The 11,824-nt window shown below is 37.8% G+C and overlaps 1 protein-coding gene and 1 pseudogene across 2 annotated transcripts; one reads left to right on the top strand and one right to left on the bottom strand.

The window, feature by feature from the left end:
* Positions 1 to 4,014: 4,014 nt before the first annotated feature.
* LOC111830563 lies at positions 4,015 to 8,243 on the bottom strand. 2 transcript variants are annotated; one of them, XM_023782998.1, is made up of 3 exons: positions 8,126 to 8,243; positions 4,734 to 5,067; positions 4,015 to 4,606 (listed from the first exon to the last, which is right to left on the bottom strand). In XM_023782998.1, the coding sequence occupies exons 1-3, from the start codon at positions 8,133 to 8,135 to the stop codon at positions 4,603 to 4,605; spliced, it is 348 nt and encodes a 115-aa protein (XP_023638766.1). In that variant the 5' UTR covers positions 8,136 to 8,243; the 3' UTR covers positions 4,015 to 4,602. The 2 variants fall into 2 exon arrangements, 1 of the variants encoding a protein (XP_023638766.1); XR_002833976.1 differs by lacking the exons at positions 4,015 to 4,606; positions 4,734 to 5,067 and adding an exon at positions 6,399 to 6,881.
* A 1,996-nt stretch (positions 8,244 to 10,239) lies between these two features.
* Positions 10,240 to 11,061, top strand: LOC17886468 (annotated as a pseudogene).
* Positions 11,062 to 11,824: the final 763 nt, after the last annotated feature.

Here is an 11,824-nt window from a genome sequence, read left to right as displayed (position 1 = left end):
ATCCTAATTGGAACAAACAAACACCCAAATGAAAACGGCGCCAAATTAAAACAAGGATTTTGTCTATCCTTTGGAGTTAAATCTCCTTAGTGCAATGAGTACAAATGGTTTATCGATCCAATTTTGGTGTGATGTAAACAAGCAGGATGCAATAGAAGCTAACAAGTTAAACCAAGCAATTAACAGTTTGGATCATCAATTCAAATACATAAAAGTAAATGACATAATGAAACTAAGGATCAAAGAACAATACTAAATACAAGCTAAGCATGCAAGTACTACAGAAGCAGAATTAAAGCAGAAATGGAAAGCAAGTAAACAATCAAATGAATAAAGGTCTCAAGGATGATTTTAATTGGCTAATGAATCTTCTTCATCTCATTGGGGTGCTTAACATTCTCAAATAGATCTAATCTTATACAATGAAACACTTAACCTAATCAGTCCAATCTCTTGGCAAAGATTATAAAATCTAAAGCACTTCCGAATCTCAATCCACATTGATGAAACATGCAATAGTTAGGCATAAAGATCAAACTCATTAATGTCAATCTACTCCTTAAACAACTAACCGCTTATGTAAGTAAGTAGATCTCTGGCATCAGTGGATAAGACATTTCATCAAACACCATTTGGGTGCTAAAATGTCTAACATTTAATCCCACATGGCTAATGCAAAAACTAGATACTAAGATTCCTCTCTAATCCAGAAGGGATCTATTTAAATCAAAAGATTAAACACCACTAGAGACTAAGATTATTCACTAACCTATCCCATCCTCAAAACCCTAGAAAATTACTCAAATCTGGAGTTCATAATCAAGAACGCAAACCCATAAATCTCTAAATAATGCATAATCAGACAGATAATGATCTAAGGAGTAAGATAATATAAAGAAGCAACAGCAAAAACTCAATAGATCAAGAGATATTAAAATTACAAGTTTCTGTAAAGTTTGGTGCCTAATGCATAAGAACCTAATCAAAACTCGAGATTTCTCACAAATGAGGGAAAGAGGTCTATTTATAGTGAGAGAAAGAAGCCCTAGTTCAATAGAGACAAAATAAAAGGTTTGTTGCAATTGGGCTCAATAGGGTGCAGGTTGGGCTCGTTCAGGTCCTTCTGCGATACTCGGTCGAGTCCAATGCCTTAGTTGAAAATCTGGTCCTTCACTCCACTCGATTAATCGGTCGTATCCACCTTGGTCGGGTACAGTCCACTCGATCGGGTCCTGATCCTCGAATGTTCATAAATGTCCTGAGAGTACCTGTTTTAACTCCAAAATGCAAAAGTATGCAAATGCATATGCTAAAACTCCTAAAACTGCAATATGAAGGAAAAGGGATAGATCTGCATCAATATGAAGTTAGGAGCGGCTCGTCTATGAATGTTGTAAACCTATCACATAAAAAATATTCACATAAAAAGTGTTCATGTCGTATGTTCGACATTAAAAAACCTCCTTGCATTCATGCGATAGCAACGGCTGAATCCGCCAAGGTTTCTAGAATTTCCAAGTGTCATCCATATTATCAGATCGAGTACCTATACCATAGGTATGCAAGATCGATGATGCCAAAGGATGAGTCTATCCATGTACCAGATGCTTTGCATAAAGTACAACCCACCACTTGTACGAACTCAGTCACGCTGGCCAAAGCATAATAGAGTAAAAGGTGTCATGGAGGTTGTAATAGAGCGTAAGACACCACGAAAAGGGAATGCTTGTTCAAAATGTGGTGAGGTTGGCCACAACCGACAAACATGTATTACGTAAAATGTATCTTGCTCTCTACGTATGTCGTTGGTGTTTTGGTGATTATATTGACATGGCCGTGTACTAGCAGTATTATGTGCATAAGTGTATCTCGCTAAGCAATAGTCTAAATCATTATGCATAAGTCTACCGCCCTATGCATAAGTCTATCTCGCTATTTATATGTCCATTACTCTTTCGGACACAATTATCGCCCTATGCATAAATTTATTACGTAGCACGTATATGCATAAGTCTGTGTTATTATTAAGATGTCTGTAAGTCTATTTTATAAACAATTAATTGCTAATACTTAAACACCTAACCACCACACCAACCTCTTCACCAACCTTAACTATTACTTAAAAAGTACCCACCACACAACCTACTTCATTTATTGTCATCACCCAAAGTGGTGAACTAGGTTAAAAATCCCTTTCACTATAAACAATAACCCCATGTTTAATCCTCTCTGAACATCAAACAACCTTTCTCGAATTGAAACCTAAAACTACAAATGACCTACATTCATATTCTTTTGGTGACAGACATAATAAGACGTGTAAGGAAACATTGTTTTTGCTACCTTGTGCCTTTTATTGCGGCGGGTCGTGCTTACACGGAGCTCGTCAACACCGAGATCGTGTTGAAAGAGGTTGATTTGCAAGAATTTTTCTTCAATGGTAAACTCGCTAGTCGCACTTTCATCTATAGGCCCTTCTTGTTAAGGTGTCTTGCACATGAGAATCTCACAGCCAAATATGTTAAATCAATCCACCTCCTAACCGCATTTGGTCCATCTCAAGAACGGTTGGATTTAATTGGTGAATCTGCACAATATAGCCTATATGGTTGGTGTGCATATGGCCTATTTCTCATATGTAGTGGTGCTTTTAAAGATGGTGTTCTTGACCTCTAAACGTTTGTAAACAACGTATCACACTTTAATGAGGCTGTTATAATTGCTGAGCCACTTGAGGTTGTAGTTTGGGGTAGCATATCACTGGATATCACCTTTTTATAGGCTATTTCTATATCGATACAGTCCATATATGTGACTTATTTTACGGGACATCAGATGCGATATGCAAACACTATTTCCATATCGATACAGTCCCTAAATGTAAGTTATACCACGAGACAGCAGATGCGATATGCAAACATTGCTTCGCATGGGAGTATGCGATGAGGATTGTTCGAATGCGTTGAAAGGTACGGTTTCTCTATTTTCATACCGCATCCTTCAACCAACCAAAGTTAATATCTTTCTTAGGCCACCAATCTTTAGGAGTCAATATCTTAAGTAGAAGCTGGCAGAGGAGCTTGATTCATCAAATAAACACACCCTATTAGGCAGATAACAATATATGTTAGTGAAACTAAATAAAGAAAAAGGATGAATTGTTTATTGATAACAAAATCATCAACATGTGCACTTACAAATCTTCGTCGACAAACTGCATGAGTTTGTCAACCAATCTAGTCGTGACCTTCTCAAATAGATCATAATGGGCTGGTGACAGCTTTTTCCCCTTTAGTATACGTTTCACCACAGAATTGCCAATGTAAGGATGGAGTTGGGTTGCCGCAAGTCTTTTAGGAAGGCTTTTTCGTTCTACATCTACATTTCTGAACCCAAAATCAATCCTCCTCTGTAGAGGTGGTGAACTATGTGACCTTCGAAACTTTCCTGAGATGAAGGTGTCTTTTAAAGGAGTAACGAGTTCAGTCCTCTTCTTTTTAGGCGCAGATGAAAGATCCCTCATTATCTTTGTTGAAACTCCACTAGCTTCCTTCAAAGAGAGTCTTGATTTCTTACTAGGATTTTTGACCACACATGAGACTGGAAACTCATACTTAGATGTTTGCTTCTGCAGTAATGTCCAAGACTAAAACGAAAAGATTAAGATAAGAATGAAATATCAGATAACCACACTACTCATCACTGGATAATTCGCTAAAGCAACCATTTGGATAATAAAGAAAATCTGAAATACATAAACTTAAGTAGCAAATACCACATACATAAGTATCCATGTGTTTAAAAATACAAAAGAAACCCTTAAAAGTTAAAGATAGAAGAAGAAAATTCAGTGAGTAAATTAGCTTCACATGTTTTGCCACTAACTATGCTTCTTTATAAAAAACCAATATACTTTTACCATATTTTGTAATGAATGGTTCCAATGCATGAAAGAATATAAGAGAACTTTTCATACCTCTTCATTGGCCCCTGAACCAGCAGCATCGTCGGTTTTAGATTACTCATCATTAGCAGTCGGCCCTATCTTCATAGAACTCCCATGCTTCACTTCCTTCCCCTTCTTACTTGTTTTAGTCTCTTCAGCTTTTTTCAATTGTCCCACATCTCCCTCAAGAACAGTGACTTTCTTCTCAATCTCCTTCACTTGAGTCCCTAGCATATTCAGTTGCACTCGAAAGTTTGAATTCATAGAGTCCATCTTCAATTGTCCCACATCTCCCTCAAGACCAGTGATCCTTCTTCTTCCATCTTAGCAGCCTCGGTCTCCTCTCCACTATCATCAGTCACATCCTTCAACTTCACAGGCCCTCTTGATCTTCTCAAGGTAATCTTTGGTTGTTTTCACTGGAGGAGGGTCAACAATATCATCACTTTGCACTATCTCCTTCCTCTTCTCCATCATCTTCTCACCCGCAACCTTCTCTTTACCAAGTTCCCATTGTGTTGAATCCACACTACCAAGGAAGATGTCTTGGAACAAATTGTGCAGGAGCTTGATTCCCACTGATCCATTCGGATACAAACCTACTTCATCTAGCTAGAAAAGGTATATATCCTCTTCAAATCGCCACGCCACATGAGTTAACTTCAATCACGTCAAAGATAACTCCATCAGAACATAACAAATGGATGCCAATAACTCTGTCAGAACATAACAATACACATAGATGGAAATAAAAACATATTAGATGGGTAAAAAGTTTGAGAATCACCTTTTTCTTCTATCGTTTCTCTGAGGCAAAAACTTCCCTATATCAATTCTTGTACGACGTGCACTCCGCATCAGTAGTGGAACAATATCATCAGCATTTGCCTCATCCTCATCTGACTTCCTTTTGTTCCCATAGTTTTTCCCGACGTGAACTCTAACTTGTGAATTATCTCGGATGTCATTATACACATATTCACCTATGCACTCTTTCATATATCCAAAACTGGCCAGTGTGGAGTTATGGTGCATGCTCCTTTTCATGAATGGAGCTTTTCCTTTAGGATACTGCATTGTAGGGTACCTCGGGCCCTTCTCAACACTTTGAGATGCCATTCCTGGAAATGACAACAATCATAAGGTCAAAAACTCATATAATTAATAACAAAGGCCTCATATGAAAACTGCAGTCATGTCTATCTTCATACAAATAAATAGTATAACACAAAAATGTCACAAAAACAATCTTACCTATATTTCATATAAAACAATATTATAAATTGAAATATACAACCTTCAACTGTTTTTCAGTTAATACATGCTCAAACTATCTGTCAATTGCATTTACAATATTTACACTACCACACAACTCTATTTCAGAACTCTATTAATTATCTCTGTCACAACCACATGTCATTTCGATTACTTATACCGAACCAATTTACTTTGTAATACCAAACCACCAAACCAAATCTAGAGTTCTAAATACACTGCAAACACTATCAAATCAAGACCAACTCGCCAAATTTTATTGCATGATTAGATTATCATTTTACACTAATATGTACCCATTCCTAAATTGCACTTATAAACTGCCTTTCGTATTACCATTTATGCGAGAAAAATGTTAGTATTAAATCTCTATCATTAGCATAGCAAACACATAAAATGAAATCTACAACATATCTAATACTACTTTTTACTCGAACATCCAACCACATCTACCTGCTTCTTACCGGAAATTACCCAGAGACGCCGCCCTAGTGATATGATCCTCCCGAGGACTCGACACTCTAAGATGGTGAAAGATATTCCTTAGGTTCAACGGACGGTGAAGCCACGGAGAACAAGGATGGTGGAGCGAATGGTCGCACAAGAGCTGCGAAAGACTGTTAATTTACCGATCTTGAATCACTTAGATATGACACACTAATACGAATTCAAGGGTTAAAATGAGAATCACTCTCGACAAAATCCCCTGGATATGACATACCAAGACAGATCATGCATTGATCAATGGATATTACACACCATAAACCAAACCAATGGGTATTACACACCATTGACGAAAAATGCTAAACACTCTCCAAGGTTCCAAAAATATCAAAAAGGCTTATTCTTATTATTCATGAGATAACCTCATTATATAAAGGGGAAATACATCAAAAACGTCCATAATAATAGCTCAACATGCAGAGCATATAAGGAGATGATATTCAAACTATAAAGTGCATGTAAGAGAGAGAAATCGAGAGAATTCAATGCTATTTTGCTATGGACGAATATTGATCTTTCTTCATTCTTTTTGCACTGAATCTACCTAGCTGGGCTTCTCTCATGGACCAAGATTGTAGAACAACTTAGTTTGTAGCTTAACTCATTCTGGTCCGTTTGGAATCTTTCGTTGAATGGACGCATATCTAAATCGGGCAGAATGGAGAACACCTGATGTGTAAAATCAATAACTCTCTTGTTGTGCCAAAAGGTCCGCTTTTACAATCAAATTCCTAGAAACAAGAGATAACGAAAAAGATTGAAACTCTTCCCTGTCCGTGATAATGTCGTCCTAGTAAATAGAGAACGCCGGCCATGCAGTCGGAGAAGACACCATCTTCACCAAGTCAGAACGGTCGGTAAGGAACATCACGTCTCTGATATTATGTCCAATCATGCATCTCATAGCCCATACCAGCGCTTTGACTTCAGCATTAAGAGGAGAAAGACTTCGTCGGATGTTCATAGCACCCATCATTCTCGCAGGATCCTAGGCATGTTGACAGAACCAGTCTAAACCTGCATACGTATCTGAGTCCTTCCACGATCCATCTATTAAACATCGATAGCCGTAAAATGTGGAAGGTAATGAATCTGCTAGCCCCTTCCTCCCCATGGGGGGTTCCGCCAATTCGCTTGGGTGGCTTAAATCCTCAACCTGAGCATCAAACCAAATTCTAGCCTCATCTTTTGCACTCCAGACTATTTCCATTGTGCTTGTATCTATGTTCTCAAACACTTTGGCATTTCGAGCCTTCCAAATATACCATAACAACCAGGGGCAGAACCCATTTTGATCTCCAGAAAAAAGCAAACGTAATATGTAATCCATATTGGAATAGACAGATACGTAGGGAACAAAATAAGACACTGGGATATGTGTTAAGGCCGAAGATTGACGTGCTGGTGGTATTTTAATTAAAATATATAATTAGATATTTATTAGAAAAACTAACCAATAAAAAAGGGACTGGAGATTACAAATTGTCATAACATGCTCTAAAGAAAAGTAATGCTGAATAAAAATCAGAAACAATTCTTATGAAATGGAAATAAAATAATTTATAAATCTTGTAATTTGGAACGGATGGAGTAGCTTTCAAAGTCTAATAACTGAAAAATATTTGGATAGAATCTTTATACAGGAGTTTCCATAGAAGTGCACATCCAGATTAATAATTTATGAGTTTGTGTTCGATGGTACAATAGTTTTCCAAGCAAGTTCGTATGGGCCTAGTCGTTTTTTTTCAAAATGACCTCTCATGGTTTAGCTATGTGGCACAAGTATAACTACCATAGTTAATTCTTCAACATAGTATCTAATGAGCTTTTTGAAATGTCTTAAAGAACTGTTTTAACATTCACAAAATACCACCACATAAATTACTTTTCAAAAGTTTATCTTTTTTAGTTTTCACTTTTATAGTTTCATAACGTTATTGCATTTTACTAATGATTTTTGGGATTTTTACGAAAAATGCCATTCATAGGGGAAATTTAGCAAATATGTCATTTTTACTAAAATCTTATTGATTTGTCATTTTTGAACTTTTTTTTTTGCTAAAATAAGTACTTTATAGTAAATACTAAACCTTAAAGACAATTAGAACCGACTACATCCAAACATAACGAGTAGAACACATGTTTAATCGGTATTTTCATAACCTGAAAAATTGCAAATCTAAAATATTATTTTAGCAAAAATGGCAAATCCACAAATGCCATCACAAAAAATGCATACCTATAATTTATCCATGATTCTTTTTTCATGTTAGGATTAGTAGGATATGTAAGTGAATAATCACTTGTAAGTGAAACTTACATTCACTTACATAAATCCCATGATCTATAAACATCTGAATTAATCACATAATAAAGACATAAGAAGGGTTATCGGGGTACCTTCTGTCATCGCAGCGAATAAGTCTTCCTGATATGTTTCTTGATGGAAAACGGAAGCTTGATCTTTAATTCGGAAGTCTTGGTTTCTCTTCCCCTGCCTACAAAGGCTTTCTTTAAATGTTGCGGTTTTTCCGAACAGCCTTTATGATGGACTAAATGTTTGTATTTATAGGTGGAGAGGGGACCAAGCTCCGCCATCCAGGAAGAGACGGAAGAATGCATGTGTGACAAGTAAAAACGCCGGAGATCAACACATGTCTGTAATCGTGACATTTTTCACGCATACACGTATTTGCACGACATGTGTCGTGTTATCATGACACGTGTCACTTTTCGTGACATTTGTCTTCGCATGTGCGACATATGTCTCAACTTCATGACATGTGTCACTTTCCGTGATACGTGTCATCGTTCCGCGACACTTGTCGCGAATCTCCGATATTTTTCGTCATTTCAAAATTCTTCGTGGTTGTGCGACATTTGTCCCTATTCCAGAGATACTTTTCGTTCGTCTTTACGTCACATTTGTTGTGCATCCCTTTACATTTTTGCCACTTGTTCACGAGCGGAAAACTCCGTTGATGACTATACGACCACATAATAGAGAAATATATAATATTTCTTACATTCTCCCACTTGGTCGTAAGTTAAGTCCAGTATGTTTTTCTAATCAGAAGTCATAAAGCCGGCATAATTTGTTATTTTCTAATCCTTTATTTGGTCATCATAAGTGTCTTAGCTAATCCAACAATCAATGAGAGTCATGGCGGTCACAAATAATTTTGCAACATGATCCCTTCCATGTACTAAAACATTAACTACTTTTATGTCTTTTAGTAAAGAGGCATTTAGTTCTCATTATTCCAAATCAACAATAATGTGTACACATTGGAAACAGAATGAATATAAAGATGTAAAAGTCATAAGGAGCTCAAAATATTGTCAATATATGCTATACATAATCAGACAACTTTAATGAAAGCTATCCTCAAGACCCATACTTTCTGCATGCTTTATGAAGGCCTTGGGCGGTAATGGTTTCGTATATATGTCTGCGACCATAAGTTCAGTGCCTATATGCTTATTGACAAACTTTTCTATTTTAACATCTTGCTTAAGTGATAGATATTTAAGGTCCATATGCTTGGCGCCTTTAGATATACTATCATGTTTCGAGAAGAATATTACGGCTTCATTGTCATAGTAAAGACTTAGAGGTTTGTCAATAAAGTTCACTTAGACACAAAATTTTGCAACCAGGTTCCCTAAATAGAAGTCTCATAACATGCGACCTATTCAGCCTCCATGGTGGGTGTGTAGATCAACTACGACTTTTGGCTTTTCCATGCTATGGCACCTCCATAAAGGATATACGTATAACCAAGAGTGTAGTGTCTAGAATCACGACATCCACCAAAATTTGAATCTGAAAATCCAACCATATGTGGATGTGTTGATTTTCTATATGTCAGCATGAAATCTCTTGTTCCCTAAAGGTATCTCAAAACTTTCTTTTCAGCTTGCCAGTGCGATTCCTGTGTTACTCTGGAATATTCCTAACATTCTCACTGCATGGCTTATATCAGTTCTAGTACAAACCTGTGCATACATCAAGCTTCCCACAGGAGATGCGTAAGGGTACTTCTCCAATTTCTTACGTTCCATTTCATTATGCGTACATTGCTTTAGACTAACCGTCTCACCTTTCTGCATAGGAACATGTCATCGTCCCATATCTCTCAAGAAATTTATTGATATATCCTTTCTGAGATAAGCCCAAAACTCCTAGTGATATGTCATGGAATATTTCAATTCCTATCACATAGGATACTTCTCCCTATTAGGCAATATAAATGCAAATTTAGTCAATGTAAATTTCATACGTTACAATTGTAACACTTTATATATGAGTCCCTAATAAGAGAGCACTCCAAGGGAGTTTTATCGATTCTAACATGGTATCAAAGCCTCTTCCCTATAAACCCTACAAAAATTTTTTTCTCTCTACCGTCATTCACCTCATCTTCTTCTTCGCTGTCTCTCTCTTTTTTTCTTCTCATCCTCTTCTGTTCTCTTCTTCTCTGTTCTATTCTTTTTTTCTCTGTTTCTTTATCATGGCTGAAAACCTCCCAAAACCAATCGCAACAGACAAACCATTCACCATAATTCAAATCAAAGCTTATGTTCATGTAACTCTCAACATGGAAAAACTCAATTATGAAGTGTGGCGAGAACTTTTCGAAACACACTGCTCGTCTTTTGGCGTTATCGGTCACATTGACGGCACCTCTGCGACACCAACACCGGCTGACAATTCATGGCTGGAACATGACAACCTTGTGAAGATGTGGCTCTACATGACGATCTCGGAATCGATCCTTGTAACTGTGCTGAAACCAAAATGCTCCGCTCGTGATCTTTGGTGTACGATTGAAGCTTTGTTTTTTTACAACAAAGAAGCCCGTGCTCTTTAGCTTGAGAATGGGCTTCGCACCACAGTGATTGGAGATCTCACGGTCAACGAATATTGTAAGAAACTCAAATGTATTGCTGATCTTCTTGCTAACATCGAATCTCCTGTGTTGGAACGTATATTGGTGATGCATATCCTTAATGGTTTGTCCGACAAGTTTGATAGTATTCTTAACATAATCAAACACAAATCTCCCTTTCCAAGTTTTCTTGAAACTAGGTCGATGTTACAATACGAAAAAGATCGCCTCAAGAAGCAGATCAAAACTGCCACAACTTATTCACTCTCCTCTTCTTCACCAACGCTTCTTTACACTGCAAACGCTGCTGCTCCTGCAAACAACAACTCCAACCGCTCTAAGCAGACCACAACGAACTGCCAACAACAATCTTTTGGTGGAAACCATCGCGGACGTGGTCGAGGACGTGGCGGTCGTGGCAACCATGGTCGCGGAGGCCGTTAGTACAACAACAACAACGGCTACTGGCCAAACAGTTACACTCCTCCTCCATGGCCACCATATCCATACTCCGGTTACGGCGCACCCTCTATGATGCAACCGGGCTTACTTGGACCTCCCCCACGACCCGCATATGAAGCACATGTGACGCAGAATTTGCTGCCTGCTCAAATCACTCATGCTTTTAACACCATGGCGCTTACTAACCCGAACGTTTCTCCATGGTACATGGAGAGCGGCGCAACAAACCACATCGCCTCAGATACATGTACCCTTCAAACCACTTCTAATTTTAGCCTATATCCTACTATTACCGTCGGGAACGGATCTTTGGCACATGTTACTAATGTTGGTAACAGTACTCTTTCCTCTTCTTCTCGTGTTTTTCATCTCAAAAACATTCTTGTTTGTCAGTCTATCATTAAAAACTTACTCTCTGTTCAAAAATTCACTCTGGATAAGTGGTGTTCCATTGAATTTGACCCTTTTGGCTTTTGTGTTAAGGATCTCAACACCAAAACCAAACTCCTTCGATGTGATAGCTCCGGTCCTCTTTACACCGTCACTCCATCTATTCGTCCCTCATCACCACTAGTCTTTGATGCGTCTTCTCTTGATGGCTCTCTCTGCCATCGCCGGTTGGGCCACCCCTCTTATCCTGTTCTCTCTCGCAATTTATCTTCTCTATCTTTGCTTTTTAATAAGAAAGCTTTGACGGATTTCTGTCAAGCTTGTCACCTTGGGAAACATGTTTGTCAACCATTTT

The sequence above is a fragment of the Capsella rubella genome, unplaced genomic scaffold, assembly GCF_000375325.1.
Source record: "Capsella rubella cultivar Monte Gargano unplaced genomic scaffold, Caprub1_0 scaffold_5, whole genome shotgun sequence".
NCBI classification, from domain to species: domain Eukaryota; kingdom Viridiplantae; phylum Streptophyta; class Magnoliopsida; order Brassicales; family Brassicaceae; genus Capsella; species Capsella rubella.
Note: the sequence above shows the minus strand (reverse complement) of the source record. Positions and strands in the feature narration are given on the sequence as shown.